Raw genomic sequence first — 24,399 nt, forward strand, 5'->3', positions numbered from 1 at the left:
AGGGCCACTGGCAGGGAGGTGAGATATCTTGGGGTCACCCACCTTTATTTCCTCACCTCTGCCCACACAAGATCTCTGGTTCCAGTTTCTGCAAATTTCTCTTGTGTTGGGGGTTGGAAGTGGATCTTAAGCCAGCTTGCCCAACCAGCCCTCTGGGGTTTGAGCGTACTCTCGAAGGACCTTCTACCTCTCCCCAAACCCAGCTCCAGCCATCAAGGCTCCATAGTGAAAAGGCCTTTCTCCCACCTTGAACCCACCAGCCTTGCCCAGGCCTGTGTTTCTCACCTGGAACCTCACTCAGTACCTATCCCTCTAGCCTCCAGGGTGCTGTCAGGTTCACAGCAGGGCTTCTTCTTGCCAGGCTGTTTGCTTTAGTCTCCTGAGAAGAAGCTCTTCTCCTCCTCCCCAGTTTACCCATCTCCCCAGCCATTGCCTCCTCCAGCCGCTTCTTCCTATTTCTTTCATCACACCTGTATGTAAATACATGCAAACTTAAACACACAGATATGTAAATAGAAGACATGCAAATACATATCAATATGTAAATGTGCACAATTAGAATTTTTTTTTTTTTTTGTCTTTTTAGGGTCACACTCGTGGCATAAGGAAGTTCCTAGGCCAAAGGTCAAATCAGAGCTACAGCTGCCAGCCTAGCCACAGCCACAGCAACACCAGATCTGAGTTGTGTCGGCAGCCTACATCACAGCTCACAGCAATGCTGGATCCTTAACTGTGGATGGTCCTTGTTGAGTAGATGGTCTGGGTGGGCCAAAGGAGAATTGCTAATGCTTTTATAGGTGTTTGCTTCTCCCATCCAAGTACTAACTAGGCCCGACCCTGCTTAGCTTCCCAGATCAGATGAGATCGGGCGTGTCCAGGGTGGTATGGCCGTAGACTAGGTGTTTGCTTATGAGCCAGACTCTCAGGTCAGAAGTCAGGTGCTAACCAGCTGTTCAGGAGAAATATCTTACCTTCTGGAGGTATATGTGGGGTGCCCTGTGAGACCTCCCAAAACATGCGCCCGGCTTATCTCAGGAGAAGCTTCTGGCCCATTTGCTGACCTGGCAAAGGCTTGCTAGAACTTCAGGGGCCTCGAGAGGGTGGATGAGCTCTGAAGCTCCCTGACAGGGAGCCCTGAAGAGCAGGGATGGGTCAGGTACTTGCCCTCCTGAGTGGGCTTGCCATAGCCTTTGTTTCATTGGATTCCTTCCCCAGTCGTTCTAAGCTGGGATTCTTCCCAGAGTTCCAGAAGGAGAGTGTGCTCTGGGGGTTGATGCCTTCCCTCAGGTCCCGTAGCTGGCGCGTGGGCCAGCCAAGGCTGCACCAAGTTTCCTGCCTGGGCTCCTCAGAACTGAGTGCATATCCCACTCCGCTGTTGGGCTTCCTTCGCCCTTCACCTTGCGGAGGTTTCCTGCACAGGCCCTGCAAGGGCTGTGTGCTTTCCGTCTGGGGGGCATTTCCTAGTAATTGCCTTTCTCTTTGCCTTCTAGCCAGTTTTTTGGGGTTTGAAGTTGGAATCTTCACATTCTGTCAAGAACATCAACAAAAATGTCAGTCATAGTCAAGGTCTTTAACAAACGCCGTCAAGTCAGGAGGGGTCTGTGATAGCTTCTGTTTTCTCAGATCATATAATTCACATCAAGAGTCAGTCCAATTATTTATCATCAGGTGATTTGTAGTTGAAGTGTAATTTTGTGAATGCAGGTGAGATTCCATTGTAAATACAGTCAATAAATGTTATTTGTGAAACTTAAATGTGCCATTTAAAAAAAAAATAACCTCTGATTTTCCTTCATGAAGGTGGGACCTATTCTCTGCTTCTGTGTCCCTGTGTGTTGGGGGGAAGACCTGTTCTCTGCCTCTTTCTCCCTGTGGGAGGGAGGGCATCTCTGTGTCCCTGGGGGGAGGGGGCACCTGTTCTCTGCCTCTATGTCCCTGTGAGAGGGGGGGGACCTGTCCTCTGCCTCTTTCTCCCTGCCTTCCCTTCTCTCCCCACCCCAGAAACCACTAACCTACTTTCTCACTTTTCCAGTTCTGTGTCCCTTGGGGGAGGAGGCACCTGTTCTCTGCTTCTGTGTCCCTGTGGGAGGGGGAGGACCTGTCCTCTGCCTCTTTCTCCCTGTGGCAGGGAGGGAATCTCTGTGTCCCTGGGGGAAGGGGGCACCTGTTCTCTGCCTCTGTGTCCCTATGGGGGGGGGCGTCTCTGCCTCTGTGTCCCTATTGGGGGGGGGCGTCTCTGCCTCTGTGTCCCTGTGGGAGGGGGATCTCTGAGTTTCTCTTCCCTTTGCAAGGATGCATATTCTCTGGATGAGGATCGTGAAATGGTTTTAGCATCTGTTTTATGTGGATCTCCTTTTAAGTAGCATCAGATTGTATGTGATTGGAATTTTTTAAAAACTAAGATATTCACCATAAAATTCACCTTTTTACAGTGTATCATTTAGTAGTTTTTGCCATATTTACAAGGTTTTGTAATCATCACCACTGTGTAATTCCAGACCTTTTTCACCCCTACAAGAAACCCCATACCTATTAAGTACTCACTCTGCCTTCCCTTCTCTCCCCACCCCAGAAACCGCTAACCTACTTTCTCCAATTCTGGACATTTAATATAAATGGAATCATATGTGTCTGTGTCTGGCTTTTCTTCATTTGGCATAATGTTTTCAAGGTTCACCCACACTGCAGCATGTGTCAGGGCTTCATTCTTTTCCGTGGCTGAGTAATAGTGCATTAGAGGATCTACCACATCTTGTTTATTCATTTATCATGTCGTGGACATTGGGCTGTTTCCACTTTTTGGCTATTATGAATAATGCTGCTATGAATATTTGTGTATGAGTTTTTGTGTCATGTTTTCATTTTTGGGGGGTATGTACCTAGGAGTGCTGGGTCATATAGTAACTCCTTTTAACATTTTGAGGAGTTGCCTCAGTTTTCCACAGTGGAAAACTGCATTGTTTTGTTTCATATTCCCACCAGCAAGGTATGAACGTTCTGATTTGCCCATATCCTTAAACCCTTGTTATTTTCCATTATTTTGCTTTTAGCCATCCTCATGGGTGTGAAGCAGTAGCTCATTGTGATTTTGATTTGCATTTAGCTAGTGACTAATGATGTTGAACGTATTTTCATGTACTTACTAGCTATTTGTATGTCTTCCTTAGAGAAATGTCTGTTCAAATTCATTGCCTGTGTTTTAATTGGTTATCTACTTTTATGTGTCACTGTTGAGTTTATGTTTTGTGTGTTTTTTGGATACTAGAGCCTTATCAGACAGGTGTTTTGCAAATATTTTCTCTGATTCTGATTGCCTTTCACTTTCTTTCTTTTACAAAAATTAATAAATTTATTTTTTTGGCTGTGTCCACAGCCTGTGGAAGTTCCCAAGCCAGGGACTGAACCTGAGCCATAGCAGTGACAGTGCTGGATCCCAACTGGTAGGCCACCAGGGAACTCTGCCTTTTCACTTTTTTTTTTTTTTTTGTCTTTTGTGTTTTTAGTGCCACACCTGAGACATATGGAGGTTCCCAGGCTAGGGGTTGAATTGGAGCTGTAGCCACCAGCCTACACCACAGCCACAGCAATGCCAGATCTGAGCCGTGTCTGTGACCTATACTGTAGCTCACCACAAAAGTCGGATCCTTAACCCACTGAGCAAGGCCAAGGATTGAAACTGCATCCCTGTGGATGCTGGTTGGATTAGTTAACCACTGAGCCACAACAGGAACTCCCTTTTCACTTTCTTTTTTCTTTTTTTTTCATTTTTTTATTACTCAAATGAATTTATCACATCTGTAGTTGTATAATGATCATAACAATCTGATTCCTTTTCACTTTCTTGATGATGTTCTTTGAAGTACAAAAGTTTTTAATTTTTATGAAATCAATTTTTCAGTTATTTCTTAAGTTTCTTATGCTTTAGGACATATGGTCATGTTATAAGAAAACACTGTCTAATCCAAGATCCCAAAGGTGTTTTTTTAATTTTGTTTTGTTTTGTTTTTTGTGGTTTTTTTTTTTTTTTTTTTGCTTTTTAGGGCCATACCCGCAGCATGTGGAGGTTCCCAGGCAAGGAGTCGAATTGCAGCTACAGCTGCTGGCCTACACCACAGCCACAGCCACAGCCACATCAGATCCGAGCCGCCTCTGTGACCTGCATCACAGCTCATGGCAATGCGATCTTTAACCCACCGAGTGAGGCCAGGGATTGAACCTGCAACCTCATGGTTCCTAGATGGGTTGTTTCTGCTGCGCCAGGACAAGAACTCCTGCTTTTTGTTTTTTGTTTTGACTTTTTAGGGCTGCACCCGCTGCATATGGAAATTCCCAGGATAGGGGCTGAATTGGAGCTATAGCTGCCGGCCTACACCACAGCCACGGCAATGCCAGATTGGAGCCGTGGATCTTAAGTATAAATCTTTGAGCAGCAAGCAGGTAAATCTTTGGGACCTTGGGAGTTCCTTTGTGGCTCAGAGGGAAAAAATTTGACTAGTATCCATGAGGACAGGGGCTTGATCCCTGGCCTCGCTCAGTGGGTTAGGGATCTGGTGTCGCTGTGACCTGTGGTATAGGTCACAGACAAGGCTTGGATCTGATGTGGCTGTGGCTGTGGTGTAGGCTGGCAGCTACAGCTCCAATTTGACCCCTAGCCTGGGAACATACATATGCCATGGGTGTGGCCCTGGAAAAAAAAAATAGTAACACACACACACACACACACACACAAACAGTACAGTTTGGCTTGGAAGATTTTGAGAATACAGAAATAGAACCCACTTAAATCTCCCACCCTAAGTTGACCATTGTTGGTGCCCTGGCAGGAATGTGCAGACAGATTCCCATAGGAACCTGACTCTGGGATTCTTGGACTGATGTGTTCACCTTAGAGATGGGAAGAAAAAAGAAGTAGTAGTCTAGTCTGAGCGGGGCTGTTACCTCAGAAATGCAGGATGACCAGGGTGTTGGTCCGTGGGCCAGTGGCTGGGCCTACGGGGCGTTTTGGGCACACCCTTCTCTCTGGCTTGTCCTCATGGACAGCCTCCAGGCCTCCCTTGGGGAGGCATAGCTGTGTTCCCCGGGCCACATCTTCAGGGGCTCAAGGGCAGCATTAAGCATCGTTCAGTTATTGACTCAGTGGAAACAAACCTGACTGGTATCCATGAGGACAGGGTTTGTCTCCTGGTCCTGCTCAGTAGGTTAAGGTTCAGTGGGTTAAGGATCCAGCATTGCCATGGCTGTGGTGTAGGCCAGCAGCTGTAGCTCTATTTTGATCCCCCTAGCTTGGGAACTTCCATGTGCCATGGTTACGGCCCTAAAAAAAAAAAAAAAAATCAGCGAGTATTTCTTGGCGCCTACTACATACCTGGCATTGGGGGAGAGTGTGAGAAGACATGCCTGACCCCCAAGTTGCCCTCAGGCTGATGGGGTATCGTAACAGGGGAGTAGGTGCCAGAAAGAGTGAAGTGCACATGAACGCGGGGGGTGGGGGGGTGGGGGGCGATGCCGAGGATGCTGTCTTCATCCTGCCCACATCCCCCCTTTGTCCCAAGTACCAGCAAGCCCCAACTGGGGTATTTTCTGGCTGCAGGAGCTGCACAGGGACAGGCTAGATGTGATGGGGAGTCATGCCCCCAGGAGCAGCCCTCAGTTACTGGTGACTGAGAGGTGTGGATAAACATTCAGGCTCTTATGCCCTCAGATGGGACCACTCTGGGCTGTGCTCTCTGCCGTCTCCTGGGGGTCCTAGCAGGACTGAGTCTCGGCTGCCCAGGTGGTCGCCTTCCTGCTGATGCCCTTTGTCTCAGCTTTTCCCCTTCTCACTTCCACACGCCCTCACCGGCCTCCCGGGGTTACCTACCAGTAAAACGCTTGAACTCAGTCCTTGCTGCAGACTCTGCTTTTGAGGGAGCCTGATATAAAGTGAAGCATACTCACCTGGTCTCCAGGGTCAGGGAAGGTTCCTGGGAGAAGGCCATCTGAGCTAGGGCTCAAAGACCAGTCCGGTTATCCTAGTGATGAAGGGTGAGGACAGAATGTCTGGGCAGAGGTGCACAGTGTGAAGGCCTGTGGGTGGCAGTCTTGTGCATTCTGCTCACTTGGGAAGCTCATGCTTGGGAGGGAACAGTGATAGGAGATGGAGCAGGGGCCCGAAGGTGGACAGCCTTGGGTGGTTTTTAAAAGATGATGAGTGCATCAGACTTAACATTTGGGAAAAGCTTCTATGGCTAAAGCAAGTTGAACGGAATGAGGGTGAGAGTGGATGCCAGAGACCTGCTCAGAGGCCACAGCAGAAAACTGGGTGAGGATGCTGGTGGTGGACCACAGTGATGGTGGCTGAGGTTCTTTTCCAGGCATGGAGGAGCATTTGGCTTCATTGTCCAGAAATCTGCCCAGGTGTGCTCCAGGGGAGTGTTACGGCTGCTTGGCATTAATGCAGTGATGACGTTGCCACCATGGCCCAAGCTGCTGTGTGGGTATCACAGACCCAAGCACCTCTCTGCCTGCTTGTGTGTCCTTGATGCTTGACATGAGGAGCCACGAGAGCGCTCTCCCTGCAAGTCTCTGTCTGGAAACCTCTCGGAGACGCTAGAAGGTCAGGGCTGGAAGGGCTGTCTGTGGCCTCCTGCAGCTGCTGATTGTTTTCTCCAGATGAGGTCCTGAAACCTGGGCTCTCCTGGGCAGAATGTGTTCCAAGAGTTGAAGAGGTTTGGAAAAGACGTTCCTATGGCCTGTGGCATCTCCTGACTCAAGTCAGGAAGCCCAAAGAAACGCCTTCTCTCCCTCCTCGTCCCTCCCTCCCTTGATTAGTCCTCGCCTGGTGTCCTAGGTGTTCTTGTTGTGTCTCCATGACATCCCCAACTTTGCTGAGGCTCATCCATCTGCACCTGCTGGACTCAGTTCACTGCATTAGGGCCTTGGATGCCTAATTTTAACACAGAGCTTGGTGCACAGGAGATATTCAGTAGCCGTTGTGTTGAGTGAATGAGTGAGTGAATGGATGAATTCCAGAGTTCTGGCTGTGTGCCAGGAGATATCACACTCTTGTCTGTGGGAGTGACCTGTTGACTGGGCTAGGTGTCCAGGAGCTGGGTGCTTATGTGGCCTGGGGAGGTGAGTTTGCATTTGAAGAACTGGGTGGGGTTTCATGGGAGCCAGATGCCCTGCCTTCCCCTGTAGACCCCATCCTGCACCTGCTCCAGCTTCCTGTCAGTCTTCTGTGGAGGGGCCAAACTCATGCCCTGTCCAGCTTCCTGGGACCTATGAGCTGATCTGGGATTGCTGTACATTGCATCTTACCTGGGAGCAGGTGAGAGCTCTAAAAGCATGGCTGGGCCACGGTGGCCAGGTGGAGGCCCCAGCAGTTTGCCCAGCCCAGCCCCAGTCCTGGATGGGCTCCCTTCCTGGCTCCACCTTCAAAGAGCTCTCTGATTACCCAAGACTCAGGGGCTGGGAGGAGCCACGAGGGTACCTACTCTAACCACCTTACTCATCAATGGGGATGCTGAGGCCCAGAGAGGGCGATGCCATGTCCAAGGCCACACGGCAGGCTTGTGGCAGATGCAGGCCTTGAACTCAGATCTTCTGCATCCTGTCCAGGTCCTCTTCCACTTGATAAGCTTCGTGTCTGCAGAGGCCTCCTTTCTACTCCTCCACTCTGGGGTGAGCTCTGCAAGGCTCTTGTTCTTGACCCTTTCCATGCTTCCCCGTTAGAGCAGGGCCAATGGGTTTTAGTTCGCTGGAGTCATTTGTGCTGCCTGGGCGCTGTGGCGAAGACATGTCCTTGAGGAAGAAGCTGTGCAGTCCATTGATGGTGTCTGCCTCAGACCCCGGCTGGGGCTCAGAGGTGTGAGTGGCATAGATTTCTCATTGCTGTCCTCACAGCCCTCAGTTTGCTTGACACCTAGTAGGTGTTTATAAGCATTTGATGATTTGGTATATCCACTGTTTTGTCTGGCGGGTCCCTCACTGGGGTGTCTGAGAACCCACTGGAGTGACTGGAGACTTCCTGTTTTCAACTTTCGCTGTTTGCAAGAGAGTATTCCTGTTCAAAGGTACCGTTTTATGTTAGAACAACAAACCTCCGGGTTGATCTGTGAGCAGTGGAAGGCAGTGGCATTCTGGAGGAGGCCAAGTCTAGCATTCCAGTGTTTGGGGAATTTTGTTGTCTCAGCACCAGCCAAGCAAGAGTACTCTTCCCAGACATCCCACGTTTGAAGCAGGGGTGGTGGTGGTGGAGGAGACGCCAGAAATTGCAGCACACCTGATGTCCTTTTCCTAGCTGGGGACAGCGTGGGCCTTGCCTGACATGGTCTGAGCTGCCTGGGCCTGCCCCTCACACTGCCAGCAATGTGGACTTTGTGGGGAGTCAGGGCTCTGGGCTCTAGGTGCCTTGTCAGGGTGGGCAGGTTGTCTGCACAGTGATTGTGATGTCAGGCTCGCCTGTGTGCATTTCCCTTGCCTCGGTCTCTCCCTGCACCCATCATCTGACGCCTCACCTTGGTCCCAGCAGTGCTCTCCCCCCCTCCCACCCTCCTCCCCTCCTTCCTTTCTTCCCTCCCTCCTCTCTCACAGAAACCGTTTTACATATAAAAACAGGTATATGAATCCGAAAATGTTTAAAAAGGCAAAGATTTTTAAAACTGTAAACACAATGCATCATCACTCTTCTTTGCTCTGAATTCCCTAGAAACTCGTAATTGATTTAGAGGCTTGACAGGCTTGACGTAATATTTTTCGCAAGACCGTTTTCTTAGGAAGGGCTCCTCATTGCATTGAATCAGAGGGTCCTGATCCTGGACCTAACCATAGGGTAGCTCTGAAGAGGGGACCCTGGGCAGAGAATTGAATGGGGTGAGTGTCAGGACAGAGTGCCGGGCAGAGGGGTGAATGGAGGCCCAGAGGCCAGCTCAGGCCTGGTCCCGAGGCCTCGCCTCATGAGGGACGGTAGGGTCTATTCTGACTTGGGGAAGCCCTTTGGCAGCACCTCAAGAGTGGCCCCAGGCTGGATTCTAACTTGCGCCCTCTGGTGGCCACGATGAGAATTGCGGCCTTGTGACCCAGGAAGGGTGGGAATGAGCCAGAGATTCTGGAGTGTCCTGAGGGTGGAGACAACAGGATTTGCTGCTGGATTGGCTGGGGTGGGAGAGCAGGAGGGAAGGAGCAGGTGTGGTGGGCATTGCAGAGGAGCCACGTGGAAGTGCTGGCATGGCTGCTAGAACTGAGTCTTCGTGGAAGGATGAGGTCCGGACTGGAGGTGTAAATCCCAGTCACCAGCTGGCTTGTTTTGGAGCCTTGGCGCTGGACATGATCGCCTGGGGAGTAGCTGTGGGTGGGGAGGATGCCCTGGCATCCACATACTCCAGGTCATCCAGGACACCAGCAAATGGGACGTTCTGTAGCACTAGGGTTTCTCGATGGCAGAGAGTTGAGAGTGCACACCATACACAAACACTCCTTTTCCTGGAACTGGAAGACTGTGATCTGGTTACGAAAACAATACTTAGCTGTTCCCACATGATCGAATATGTGCCATCGCAATAAAAATGGGTTCTACTATCAGCCTTCCCTACCCAACTTCTTCCCCTCACTTCCTTATTTCCTCTCCTTCCTCCTCCTGTCCCCTTCTTATCCCCTCTTTCTCCAGCCTCCCCCTGCCCCAGTCTTGTCTCCTGGTCCTATTTCTGCCACCAGTGATGAGGTACCAAGGGCTTTCTACAGCCCAGGAGGCCAGCTTTGGGATCCCATGGGGTGTGTTCTCCTGGTGCAGTTCCGTAGAGGGTGCCCCCATCCCCACTGCCACCACTGAAGCGTCTGCAGGGTGCCGCTCTGTGGCCCAACAGCCTAAACATCCTAAATTCAAACCAGCCCTTATTCCTCTCTAGTAGTGTGGCCCTGGGAATGTTTCCTCATTGTCTATACATCAGTTTCCCAGTGGTGAGATGAGTTTACAAATATCTACATCCAACTATTTGGGGAAGGATTAGATAATGTGGTATGTATAAAGTGTCTGTGATGTAATGAATATTAAACCTTCTGGCCTTTCTTCTGCTTCCTGGTCATTTCCAAATGGACTCCGGGCTGGATGGTCTAGTTTGAATCCTGATACCACAGCTTAATTGTGTGTGTGTGTGTGTGGTCTGTGCCTCAGTTTCCTCATCTGTAAAATGGAGATAACCATAGTTCGTACCTCATAAGGTTCCTGAGGTGATGAAAGGAGTTGATAATTACAAAGGAGTTTCAAAAGTGCTTGGCAGGTAAGTGGTAAGAAATTATTTTTAAATAAAAACCAATAACTATCATGATAAAAATACTCAGCAAATCAGGAGTAGAAGGAAATTGCCTCGGTACACCAAAACCATGTATAGAAAACCCATAACTAACACTGTACTCTGTGATGAAAGATTGAAAGCTTTTCCTGTAAGATCAGGAGCAAGGCAAGGATACCTGCTTTCTCCACTTTTGTTCAACATTGTACTGGAAGTCGTAGCCAGAGCAGTTACTGGAGAAACAGTAATAAAAGGCTTTTTTTTTTTTTTTTTTTGGTCTTTTCTAGGCCTGCTCACACGGCATATGAAGGTTCCCAGGCTAGGGGTCGAATCAGAGCTGTAGCCGCCGGCCTATGCCAGAGCCACAGCAACGCGGGATCCAAGCTGCGTCTGCAACTTACGCCACAGCTCACAGCAACGCCTGACCCTTAGCCCACTGAGCAAGGCCAGAGATCGAACCTGAAACCTCATGGTTCCTAGTCGGATTCGTTAACCACTGAGCCATGACGGGAACTCCCTCTTTTTGCCATTTCTAGGGCCACTTCTGTGGCATATGGAGGTTCCTGGGATAGGGGTCTAATTGGAGCTGTAGCCACCGGCCTACACCAGAGCCACAGCAACGTGGGATCCTAGCTGTGTCTGCAGCCTATACCACAGCTCATGGCAACGCTGGATCCTTAACCCACTGAGCAAGGCCAGGGATCAAAGCTACAACCTCATGGTTCCCAGTCGGATTTGTTAACTACTGAGCCATGATGGGAACTTCAATAAAAGGCATCTAAATTAGAAAGGAAGAAGTGGGGAGTTCATGTTGTGGTGCAGTGGAAATGAATCTGACTAGGAACCATGAGGTTTCGGGTTTGATCCCTGGCCTCACTCAGTGGGTTAAGGATTGGGCGTTGCTTTGAGCTGTGGTGTAGGTCACAGACATGGCTCGGATCCCGAGTTGCTGTGGCTGTGGTGTAGGCCAGCAGCTGTAGCTCCGATCAGACCCCTAGCCTGGGAACCTCCACATGCCATAGATGAGGCCCTAAAAAGCAAAATAAAAAAAATAAAAAAAGAAAAGGAAAGGAAGAAGTATAAAATGATCTTTGTTCACAGGTGATACGATACTAAGTGTAGAAAAGTCCTAAAGATTTTGCAAAATCTTTAGAATTAATAAGTGAATTCAGTAAAGTAGCAGGATGCAAAGTCAACACATAAAAATCACTTGTATTTTGGGGGTTTTCTGACAGTGCAGCTGGTTAAGGGTCTGGTATTGTCACTGCAGCAGCTTGGGTTGCTGCTGTGGTGTGGGTTCACCCCTGGCCTGAGAACTTCCATATGCATTTCTGTCCACTAATAGTGAACAATCCCCAAAGGAAAGTAATAAAACAATTCCATTTACGGTACTAGCAAAAGATAAATTACTTAGGAATAAAGCTAACCGAGGAGTAAAAGACTTGCACACTGAAAACCATAAGTCGTTGCTGAAAGAAATTAAAGAAGACATAAGTAATTGGAAAGATAGCCCATGTTCATGGATTGGAAGTCTTCTTACCCAAAGTGATCTACAGATTCAGCATAACCCTTGTCAAAATTCCAGTGATGTCCTGCAGAAGTGGAAGAACCCATCCTAAAATTCACATGGAATCTCAAGGCACTGGAAACAATTTCAGTTGGTGAAGATGAATGTAGATGGTGGTGACAGTGTCACTCTATGCATGTGTTTAATACCACTGACGTGTACACTTAAAGGTGGTAAAGGTGGTAAATTTGTACATTTTACCACAATAAACAAATTAAATGAGTTCTCTGGTGGCTCAGTGGGTTAAGGATCTGATGTTGTCACTGCTGTGGTGCAGGTTCAGGCGTGGCCCAGGAACTTCTGCTTGACGTGGGTATGACCAAAAAAATTTAAATGAAACAAAAACTGAATTGTTGGTGTTTTATCATTGGCATAGATCATTTGCTTTGTGTGCTCACAGCTGCTCTCAGCTCCGAGTGTTGTGTTCTGTGTCTCATGCAGCCTAGGGGACCTGAGGGCTGGGATCTCAGACAGAGCATGTTGGTGCAGTCGGCTAATCTCCAGGGCAGGGGATCCTGTTGACTTGTTCTTCATGTTTTACGGGGTGCCTACTATGTGCTAGGGGACACACCAGCCACTCGTGTGGTTCCAGCGCCCAGTGTGAGGCCCCTTAATTGGCTTCAAATGTAGCTGTGGTGTTCCTGAGCCGCTTAACGACCTTGGGTAATGAGGTGTCTCAGGCTCAGTATTTGTTTAATGCTTTATTCCTGGGCACAGAACAGTGGTGACATTAATTTCTTGGGGACTTTAATGATGTATGTGTTGGTGGAGTCCCCAGCTCCTGACCCTTAAGGTGCTAGATCTGTTTGGGGCCATGTGAAATGTTTTGCATCACTTACGGAAGGAAAAAAAAAGGTGCTATTTTTCCTTGAGAAAAGAAGAGGTATTTCACAGCCAAACCTTGTTCTTCTGTGGAACATTTGTCAAAGACTGCAGAAAGCAAACACATGGAAATTTCCAATACTTCTTCTAAAGGAAGGAGTTGGCTCTGTCACGATGAGAACAGTGGGCCCGTTCCTCCATCCACCCATATACCCACCTATCACAGGCTGAGGCCTGCTCTATTCCACCCGCCACGGGGTTAGTGTGTGTGTCCAGCCAGCTGGGTGAGGCCAGTGATTTCACCTTTCTGAACTCTCATTTCTTCACTTGCCAAACGAGGCTGTATTAGTGACAGGTGTAGCTCAATGCCTGGTCTCAAGCAAGTAAGCCTTTGATACATGTAGCCAAGTTACAGCTCTTATCAATAATAATAATAGTATTATACATTGAAATAGGTACCGTTTTCACGCTACGGGAGGAAACTGAGGTAGAGTGCTCTGGTCCTATTGCCTCTGAGCACAGATGTGAAACATGCGCCTTTTGCCTCTGAGCACAGATGTGAAACATGCGGGAGCCTGGCTGGGCTGGACCCCTGGAACTGCTCCTTGCTGCTTGTGTGGCTGTGACTTCTTTCAGATCCCTGGGCATCCCTGAGGGCCTGGGTTCTGAGGGCTCACCGGGGAGGAAGCCAGAGGTTATGATCCCCACCTCGGGACACAGTGAAAAGATTAAGAACAAAAGATGATCACTTCATTTATTTTCCTATGGAAATAGCTGCTTTCCTCCCACTCCCTTCAAACCACTCCAAACAAAGCTTCCTTGGGGTTTCCAAGGCTCTCTCTTGCTTCCCTCCTCCCCGGTGAGAGCCGTGGATTATGACCTGGTTCGGCACAGGCGGCCCCTGTGTGTGCACTCCCAAATTCTTCCTTCTTAAATAAAATTTAAGACCATCTGAAAACGAGCTGCAAGGCTGACCTCCTGGCTTTGATTCTTGGTTGAGTTTCTGAAATGCGTATGAGGCAGAGCCTGCTAATGCGCTGAAATAATTACCCTTTGCTCCAGGGAGGTGTTAATGCCTGAGGTATTTGCCTGCCAGTTGTCTGGCAGCTAGTGAGAAGCGGTGTCAGCCTCTCCCACTGACTATCAAGTCACAGCCTTCTCATCCTTTCCAGGATTGCTGTTGGTCCTAATTGATGGCAGCCACTTGACCATGTCCTGAAGGGTGACGTAGATGCCCCCAGCTCTGCTTCCAGGTGTCTTTGGGAACAGACCTCAGACATGTCATGGCATCCAGCCTCCATGATGCTCAGGGGTCTTACCTCCTGAAATTCATAGCACCCCCTTGTGAAGCACCCCCCCTCCCCCCGCATTGCACCGCTTTTGGTCTCTATAACCAATAGAATCTGTGGAAGGGATGTGATTTCCAAGATTAGGTCAGGAAAGATACTGTGGCTTCCGTCTGGTGTGTCCCTCCCTGCCCCTCCCTTGCCTCCCCCTCTTCCTCCTCCATCTCTGTCTCTGTGTCTTTCTGTCTGTCTCTCTCCCTGCCCTCCCTACTTCTCTTTTGGAAATTCTGCTTTGCGGGAATTTCCAGCAGCCATGTCCTAAGCAGCCCTATGGAGAGGTCCCATGACAAGGAACTGAAACCTCATTAGGCACTTGGGTGACGTTGGCTGCGGACCCTCCTGCTCCTGGAGAGGGCAGCCATGTCCTAAGCAGCCCTATGGAGAGGTCCCATGACAAGGAACTGAAACCTCATTAGGCACTTGGGTGACATTGGCTGCGGACCCTCCTGCTCCTGGAGAGCCTTCAGGTGACGGCAGTGTGGCCATCACCTTTCTACAGGAGAACATTTTGGATCTAGTAGGAACTGGGGGTGTTCACTTACTTGACGCCCACCTATCGGGTGGGAAAATGATTACAAATATGCTCAGGGAAGTAATACGTTTCTGAGACATGAGCTAGAGAGCCTTCTTTGCTATAGTTACTAATGGTTAAGTGAGAATGTTTTGCTTTTCTGTGATGGGAAGGGAAGTGTACTCATGTGTTTTGAGTGCCAACGATAATGATAATTACTAGCCACAGTTTCCCACCTGCACTTGCTCCACAGACTTTTTACATGCATGATCTTTTTTTTTTTTTGTATTTTTAGGGCTGCACCTACCGCATATGGAAGTTCCCAGGCTAGGGGTCCAGTCGGAGCTGCAGCTGCTGACCTATGCCACAGCCACAGCAGTGCCAGATCTGAGCTACCTCTGCGACCTACACCATAGCTCATGGCAATGCCAGATCCTTAACCCGCTGAGCAAGGCCAGGGATGGAACTTGTGTTCTCATGGATGCTAGTCGGATTTGTTACCCCTGAGCCTCTAACAGGTAAGGTAACTGAGGCTCAGAGAGGTATAGTGACTTGCCCAAGGTCACACAGCTAGCCAGCCAGTGCGTGTGGGCTCAGCTCTAGGATTTCTCCTTGCAGAGGGGTGAATAGTGAATGGAACAGATGTGGAAGGGACAGAACTTCAGAGCTTAAAGTTCTGTAGACTATGATCATGAAAAAAGAAAAATTGAAACCTTGGAGGAGTTCGTCCATGACACAGTGGGTTAAGAATCCATCTATAGCGGTTTGGGTCGCTGCAGAGGTGATCCCCAGCCCAGTGCAGTGGGTTAAAGTATCCAGTGTTGCTGTAGCTGTGACTCAGGTCACAGCTGTGGTGTGGATTCAATCCCTGGCCTGGGGAACTTCCATATGCGCAGGTGTGGCCATAAAAAGAAAAGAAAAAAACAAAAAAGCAAAAAAAAAAAAAAACGCTTGGGGTTCCCTTGTGGCTCGGTGGGTTAAGGATCGAGAATTGTCATTGCTATGTCTCTGGTTACAGCTGTGGTGCTGGGTCTGTCCCTGGCCTGGGAGCTTCTGCGTGCCATGAGTGTGGCCAAAAAAAAAAAGAGAGAAATCTTAAAAGACAGTCAAATAAATTGCCTGTTTTAGAAAGAAGAGAATTCCATGAAGAGAAACCAGAAATTGTTTGAGCGAACCTGAATTTGTTCTTAAGACCTTGGACCCTTAGCTGAAGTCCTGCTGGCTAGTCAGGAATCCACACTGCATGTCCCTCAGCAGATGGCGGCCCAGTTACTTCTTGCAGTTTAAGCCCATTTCCTTTAGTGGTCGAGAGGTTTCAGTGGGTAGATCTGTTTCATCTCCTGGGCCGACTGTGATCTGTTGACGGGTCTGAGTGGTGCGTTAAGAATGAGGATGAGGCCATATCTGAGCTGTGTGATCACATAGCAATGTCAGTCCCAAGAGTGGGAGGAGAGAGCCGTGATGCATGCTGAGTATCTGCCGTCAGCACCAGGATGTTTCGCATTTGAGCCTTCTGCCCCCACGTCTAGGTCTAGGAATGTCGAATGTTGGATTACGAAATGGGGTGTTTCTACCATCCTGGGCACACTTAGCCATGGGGTGGAGGCGGTGGTGATGGTGCTGATGTAAGTGTAGCAGGTACCAGATGCGGAATATGCTTCTTAGGCCTCAGGCAGTGTGTTAGCTGTGCTGCAAGGACTTTGCACTTATTCCTTAGAACAGCCCTGTGAGGTAGGACGTGATTATTACTCCCATTTTACAGATGACAAAATTAAGACTCCGAGAAGTTAAGGGACTTTTCCTAGCTTCTGTAGCTGTAAGTTTCTTTTTAGAGGAGCCGTTGTTCTCCAGCAAGGCAGGGGTTGCCCAGTGCTGTCCACTTACAGGTTCATCTCATGCCACTCATCACCCTTCCTGTGTCTTGGTCATCACCTGATCAGATAATCTGTATTGGGCTCTGGCAGCCACAGAATTCCGTGGGAGTGATTCAGAAGAGTTTGGGACAAGAGCAGGATTGAGTGCAATTTCACAGAGGTGACCAAAAGGGAAGGCCAAGATCTGCACACCCAAGAGAATTCCTGCAGGATACGGGATTAGAAACAGTTTCCTTGGGAGTTCCCGTCATGGCTCAGTGGTTAATGAATCCGACTAGGAATCATGAGGTTGTGGGTTTGAACCCTGGCCTTGCTCAGTGGGTCAAGGATCTGGTGTTGCCGTGAGCTGTGGTGTAGGTTGCAGACGTGGCTCAGATCCTGCATTGCTGTGGCTCTGGCGTAGGCTGGCAGCTACAGCTCCGATTGGATCCCTAGTCTGGGAACCTCCATATGCCACGGGTGCGGCCCTAGCAAAGGCAAAAAGACAAAAAAACAAAAAACAAACAAAACAAAAAACCAATTTCCTTAAATGGGTAGTGTACTCTGTGCCAGTGACACAAATTAAAATGTGAGCTTTCAAAGGAAAAACTGCCATCCCCTTAAAGGAAGGTCTTCATTGGCTGTAAGAATAGATTTTTTTTTTTTTTTCACTTGGTAGGTAAAGTTCTCTGGAGCTCTCTGACCTGTGAAACCTCATCTCCCCAAGGCCCCACACCCCTGCCAAACTGGTCTCTGAGTTTTATTTCTAGCCTCCTTTCATTTTCTCTGCTCACTCTGCTAGGAGAGCCCTCCCTCCCTACACTTTTCCCTTAAGAGCCCCTTTCCCGTGGATGCTGCTCCTTGGGCCTCTGGCCTCTGCTTCCCTGTAACTGTCTTCCTGCTGGGTCCTGGCTAGAAGCCTCTAGTGAACAGGATTGTGTGTGTGTGTGTGTGTGTGTGTGTTCTAGTACCTAGCCCAGGGCTTGGGGAAGAGGTGGTGCGGGAATGTTTGTGCAAGAATCAGTGTCTCTTTAAAAGTGAGCACATCTGTAGTCAAGAGGAATCTTTTATCTTCTAGTTACTTCGTAAGAATTGCAGGAGCTCCTTAGGCAGTTTTGTGGCCAGAGCAGTGATTAAAGCATCCCACATTTATCACACTCCTGCTGCACTGTGGGCTGAACACATGCCATCTTATTTCACCCTCCCTGTAGCCCTCTGGGGTGGGTGGTTTTCCCCCTTTTTATTGAGGAGGTTATGCAAACTAAAGTTACAGGCCCAGGGCTCCCACAGCTGTAATTGTTGTTGATACTTAAACCTCCCAGTGGCCACCGCCCCCCCCCCCCCCCGCCCCCGCAAAATCTCCCAACCTGGGAGGATGATGGGGCCAGGATGCAGGGTTTGGGGCAACTTCCTCCCCACTACCTCTGTCTCCCAACTGCCCACCTGGGATCAGGAGCCCAGGCCATTCTTTGTGCTCATCTTCCGGATACCTTTTCTCTCGTTGCTGAGGGGTTGTAACCATGTGCTCCTCAAACGATTACGAAGACAAGCATTAACTACCTAAGTTTTGTAGAAATCTTCAAAATGTATTAAAACTATTATACCCGATACAAATCACTATAAATGTTATAAAGAAATAAACAGATTTTTTGGTAAACTGTTAAATTTGATAAATTCTGAAAGTTATTCAGAAATTGATTCTTTGGGTGAAGTGGTGTGAGGCCAGCTGAGTCTGATCAGGGCTGTTGCTGGCCCATGCAGTGGGTGATTGGGCTTAATTCTGTTGTGGATTTCCAAGGAAGTCTGTACAGTGAGCCTAGAAATTGTCCACTGAGACTGAAGGGGTGTTTACCCACTGGCTCTGACCTCCCATTGGTGGAGGGCAGTCCTACAGGGCGATAATTAGTCTTTGGCTCTTCCATGAATTGGGCTTATGGAGGCAGGAGGCAGAGGAACCAGGCAGAAAGCAAGATGTGCACAGTGCAGTGAGGTCAGCTGCAGCTGGACCACATCTGTGCACAGCTGACTGGCAGAAATTGTTGGAGCAAAATGGTGGGCTGAGAGGCTAGAATATGCCAGCCTCAGAGATACACTGGCTCTTCCCTGACATGCCCTCGGCTCTCCCATCACCTCCTTTGCTCAAGCAGTTCCCCTTTCTAAGCTGGGTCACCTTTATCCCATGCAGAATGGAAAAGGGGTAATTCCTTTGGCCAACATCCCATTTGGAGATCTTTTTATGGGCTTTATTTACTGCTCTTAGCCTGGGATTTGGGCACAAAGCCTGATCGAAATTATTATTCCACTAGGGGTTTATTAGATTCATAGCAATATTATCTAATATTAGATTTATTAGACTCCTAGTTATATTTACATGTCAAGGGCAGGTTGGAGAATATTTTGACTGGTTTACTGTAGAGTGTGTGTGTGGTTTATACATTTATCTTCAAACCAGTCAGACTTCTTAGGGTCTTCCCAAGGTCAGAAACAGAAGTGCCAGTGCCCATCACAAGATAAATGTGCATTCCAGATGTTGGAGTGATTGCAAAATTCCTTTTCTCAACATAAGCTGTTTGTAGTTCTCTATGTCCCTTTTTCTAGGTAAGTTTATTTTTCCTGACTGCCATTACTGACTAAGCTCTGTCTGCCTCACTTACAATCTCCCGGGAGGGGGGAGGCTGAGTTTCTGGAGGTGGAATTGATTATAGGTTATATTACAGACCAGGGCTTGAAGACAGAGCTGGTTGGCAGTTAACCCACTTCCTTGTGAACCCCAAATAGGAAGTCCACATTCAGCTTTTTGGGGGGTCTCCGCTTTGGAAGTAATCCTATCACTGTCGTGTAATGAATGTGCATGCCACTGAAAATTCACTCATTCATTCAACAAACATTTCCCAAGCACTTACTGCATGTCAGGGCTGGGCTCCGTACTGCACACATGTGTTATCATTTAGTTCTCTTCATAACCCTGTGAGGTGAGCCGTGTCTTCATTTTACAGAGGTGGTCGGTTTAGTCAAAGAGACAGGAGTAAAAATTTCCTGCAACCTTGACCTTTGTGTTATTTTTCTCATATGTTTTACTTCTACAGATAAATGTCACAATGTGTTGCTATTATATTTTTATTAAACAGATATTTTATTGACTGTCCTAAGGTTTAGAGTATACATCTCTAATTTTTCACAGTCTGCTTTAAAATAATATATCATTTCATGTGTAGTATAAGAGCTTTGTAATAGTCTACTTCCAATTTCATCTTTTGTGTTCTTCTTATCATCTATTACTTTTATATAGGCTATATATATATCCACAAACCTTTGGCTCTATCTTTGCTTTAAATAGTTAATGTTAAAAAGTTACTAAAATGGTTGTTTTTTTAAAATTTTTTTATTTTTATTTTTTTAGGGTTGCACCTGAGGCATATGGAAGTTCCCAGGCTAGGGGTCAAATTGGAGCTACAGCTGCCAGCCTGCACCACAGCCACAGCAACACCAGATCCAAACCACATCTGTGACCTACACTGTAGCCCATGGCAATGCTGGATCCTTAACCCACTGAGCAGGGCCAGAGATTGAACTCGCATCCTCGTGGATACTAGTCAGGTTTGTTATTGATGAGCCACAGCAGGAAATCCAAAGGGTGTTTTTTTTGTTTGTTTGTTTTGTTTTTAGGGCTGCGCTCTAGACATATGGAGATTCCCAAGCTAGGGGTTCAGTCGGAGCTACAGCTGCCAGCCTACACCATAGCCATAGCAATGAAGGATCCGAGCAGAGCCTGTGACCTACACCACAGCTCACGGCAACACCAGATCCTTAACCCACTGAGCGAGGCCAGGGATTGACCCCACAACCTCATGGTTCCTAGTTGGATTTGTTTCCATTGTGCCACAACAGGAACTCCCCAAAAGGTCTTTTAATTTACTTTAAACAGTTTCCAGAGCTCTTCATTTCTTTGTGTAGATCTAAGTTTCTGTCTTGTTTCATACTCCTTCCACCTGAAAAGCTGAATCTTAATGTCTTGTAGCACAGGTCTACTGGTAATTCATTATCTCAGATTCTGTTTTTCTGAAAAAAAAAAAAAATTTTTTTTTTTTTGTCTTTTTAGGGTTGCACCTGTGGCATATGGAAGTTCCCAGGCCAGGGGTCCAACTGGAGCTGCAGCTTGCGGCAACTCCGGATCCTTAACGTACTGAGCAAGGCTAGGAAATTGAACCTGCATCCTCACGGCCACTATGTCGGGTTCTTAACAGGCTGAGCCACAATGAGAACTCCTGATGTGTCTCTTTTTATTTATTTATTTTTAATAATCCTCCTTGAGGTTCTCTGACTTTTTGGATTTGTGACTTGTTATCTTTTATTACTTTTGTAAAATTATCAGCCATTGCTTCTTCAGATATATATTCTATAGCGTCTCGTCTCTCTTTTATCCTCTGGGGTTTCAGTTACAAGTATATTAAATTATTTAACCCGTCCCAAGTTTATTTAAAGCCCCTCATTGTTCTCATGACTCTCACTCTCCTCGTCCCTCTCTCTGTTTCTCCTCCTTCCTCTCCCACTTCTCTTCCTGCTCTTCTTTCCTCTCCTCCTTCTTTGTTTTACAGTGTGGGTTATTTCTGTGGTCCCAGCTTCACAGATTCTTTCCTTAGCTGTATTACCTCTACTAACGGTCTCGGCGAAAGCATTTTCCATCTCTTACCAGGTGTGTTCTCTCACGAGACTCACCTGTTTCCACTCTCTCAGGCATGCCTCTCCTGAGCTGAGATTGTACACATATTTCTTTCTGGTGTGTAAAGTGGAGGATAAATCTGGTGCTTATTACTGTCATTGCCAGACCATCCCTTTACTTCAAATATATCCATGTCTTTGTATTTCAGGTTTATTTCTTGCAGATAGCATATCACTAGTTTCCTACTTGGATCAGAAAATAAAGTGTGGTTTTCCTAAGTCTAGGCCAACATTGAGAACCATATCAGATATAGTCTTGTCTGTGGAGTCGAGGAGGTGAGGACTGGATGTTTCTGAAGTGGAAGAGGGTGATGTGTGGGTAGTGCCCTGCAGACTTTGGGAGCATGCACACCTGGCTTTACATCCGAGTTGCCAGATTCCTGAGCCTCTCTGAGCCCTGGTTTCCTTGTGTGTGAAAAGGAATAGCAGATGATTGTACTAGGGATTAAGTGCAATGATTCTGCCACTCTCTTTCTCCTTTACCGCAACCCTGGTACACAGTAGATGCTTATTAAATGCTTTTGAATGAATGGGTGCTTTCTAGAGCTCTGCTGGCTCATTAAAATAAATAAATAAATAGCCCCAAACCGTTCATTCCATTCCCTAAGATCCTATATCTGGAAAATGAGTCTTGCCCTGACCACCAGTTTCCCTGCCTTCCCTCATTCAATACAATGTTTGCTTTCTCCAACAAGATTTTTCCAAATTAATTGGAATACATTGATTTATGGGGTTGCCATCCCACAAAATGCCATTTGTACTTTGTTTTTTCTGTTAATATAAACGTTCTGTTTAGGAGACCTGTTAGAAAGGGCCCTGACTTTGGAGTCAGGAGCACACACATTTCTTGCCAGTTTGGTTGCCGTGGGACATTGGACAAACCCTTTAACTTTGCCTGGGCCTCAGTCTGCTTGTCTGTAAAAGAGGGTACGTGGTCGAAAAGAAGTACGAGATGCAGACATAGAAGCAGTCTCAGGTATTCTCATCCAGTTTCTCTCCCACCTTTTCATCCTGCATTATCACCCCTCCTGTGGCTCGACTAGATGAAGGCAAGGGCTCCTGCCAACTCTAAACGGTACCCAGCGAGAACAGGTAGGGGGATGTGAGGGATGCTTTTTTTTGGTCCTCACTTGGCACTAGTTGTTACTTTTGGTCTCCTCCTTTAGATCCAGCTAAACCTTTAAATCACTTCTTTTTGCCCTGAATCCTGAAAAGAGTAAAATATCAGCTTTGGAATATACAAGAATTAAATTTTTTTGCCTCTCCAGATGACAGTCTTTCTTTAGAGACAAGTTCTTGGGGTGGGGAAATGACTTTGTCAGTGGTCCCTAGGCCCCTCCTCTTTCCCATCTCCAAGTTTTAAAAGCCTAATTTGCATCAAGTGGATCAGTCCTAAGTACCTGCCTCTGCCTGCAGAGGGAGGCTGCCCTTCCCAAGGTTGTGGGCAGTATGAGGAAGTGAGTGGCAGAGGAAAGAAGGACTTCTTGACTTCTTATCCATTACTCAATACAGTCAATAGGTCTTTTGTTACTTTGTGACTCAAAGCATGGTGCATGGACCAGAGCAGTGGCATCCCTGGTGCTCCTCAGAAGCACAGGACACGGCATCGCCCTAGACCTGTTGACTCAGAATCTACAGCTTCACAGACCCAGGTGATCTGTATGTACATCTTTTTTTTTTTTTTTAAACTGAAATGAATTTTAGTACAGAAAAGGACAGCATTTTGCAAATTTATCGCTCAAAGGGGTATCTCTTTTTGAGGAAATCAGCGTGTTACATTTTGAGAGATGAAATGTTACAACTTGTACACCAAAATCAAAAAATGAAATGAAAGTAAATGAAATGGTTACCAAGGTAATGCAGGTCAGGGGATCAAAGGTGAAGGGTCACACATTATTAAAAAGAAGTCCCACAGGGCGGCCGCATCATGATCTCTCAGTGTTCTAGCGGTGCATCTCTCTGGGTAAACTTGAACATTTCGGCAGACATTCAAGCAGCTTTTTCGGTAAAAATATTTTTACATGACTACTATTGCTATTCCCATGATCATCTTCCAGAGGCGGCACGGTGTTGAGGGCACAGTAGGTGCAAGCTCCGCAGAATACACTTTGGGAAACGCTCTTCCGGCTTGTTTCCGGCAGCCATTTCCCCTCGGCGCGCCTCATCCTCTTTCTCCTCCTCCTCCTTCTCCTCGCCACCGGGACCCGAGTGCACGCCTCGTGCCGCTGCCGCTGGCCCAGCCACCCCGGCGCCCTATATGTGCATTAGAGTTTGAGAGGCCCTGTCGACGTGACCGGTGAGGAGGAGGTGGGCAGAAGCGTCAGGTGTGTACAGTAAGTGGCATTTGGTGCAGAAGCTGGATCTGTCAGGTGGAAGGGACAGAAGGTTCTTGGGAGTGTGTGGAGAGGTGACTTGAACTAAGAATGGTTCCATGCCCACCTGGGCTGTGATTCAGAAGAGGGCCTCTTCCTATTGCTCCGCTAGGTAAAGGGTTGTCTGTTTACTTTTTGATAGTGTGTATTTTGAAACTTTAAAATTTTTATCAAGTCCAGTTTATCTATTTTCTTTTATTGCTTATCCTTTTGATACCACATCTGAGAATCCAATTGGAAATTCCACTGTCATGAAGGTTTAGCCCCATGTTGCGTTCCTTCCTTCCATCCATCTTTCCTTCCTTCTTTTCTGTTGTTCTGTGACATATGGAAGTTCCTGAGCCAGGGATTGAACTTGCACTGCAGGGAGAGACCCAAGCCATAGCAGTGGCAATCTGGGTCCTTAACCCACTAGGGTACCAGGGAACCTAGTTTTCTTTCTTTTCTTTTCTTTTTTTTTTTGGCCATACTCAGGGCCTATGGAACTTCCCTGGTCAGGGATTGAATCTGAGCCACAGCTGTGGCAACACCAAATTCTTCACCACTGTCCCTGTGCTGCCACAGAGACAATGCCAGATCTTAACTTGTTGTGCCACAGTGGAAACTACCCACCCCCCATGTTTTCTCTTAAGAGCTTAGAGTTTAGCTCTTACATTGAGCTGCTTGATCCATTTGGAGTTAGTTTTTATGTATGGTGTGAGGTAGGTAGTGGTCCAGCTTCACTCTTTTGCACATGAACACTCTTTTGATTTCCTTGTCAAAGGATCTCTCTGACTATTTTGTGAAGAACAGCTAGGGGCAGGAAGGAAGCAGGGAGACTGATTTCCCATGTTAGGTGGTATTCTGTTTCTGAGAAAAGGTGTGCTGCAGTACCAACGAATCAAGGTAGGGGAAATGATTAGAATGCCACAACCGGAGGTTAGCGAACCCGATTAGTGTCC

At 47.5% G+C, this 24,399-nt stretch overlaps 1 protein-coding gene across 4 annotated transcripts in view; it reads left to right on the top strand.

The window, feature by feature from the left end:
- Positions 1–24,399, top strand: part of C6H16orf95 (chromosome 6 C16orf95 homolog) — a 316,513-nt gene that overhangs the window by 11,269 nt on the left and 280,845 nt on the right. Inside the window, exon 7 of one of the 4 annotated variants that reach the window (XM_013998133.3) lies at positions 1,491–2,626. The exons of the other annotated variants lie outside the window; for them this stretch is intronic. Coding sequence (XP_013853587.1) covers positions 1,491–1,509 — 19 coding nt within the window. The 3' untranslated portion in view covers positions 1,510–2,626. Of the gene's footprint in view, positions 1–1,490; positions 2,627–24,399 lie in introns of those variants that run through there. 4 annotated transcript variants of the gene reach the window in all.

The sequence above is a fragment of the Sus scrofa genome, chromosome 6, assembly GCF_054392235.1.
Source record: "Sus scrofa isolate SSC_HxYL_T2T_F1_AM1 chromosome 6, Sscrofa_HxYL_maternal_Yorkshire_Landrace_v2.0, whole genome shotgun sequence".
Classification (NCBI taxonomy): domain Eukaryota; kingdom Metazoa; phylum Chordata; class Mammalia; order Artiodactyla; family Suidae; genus Sus; species Sus scrofa.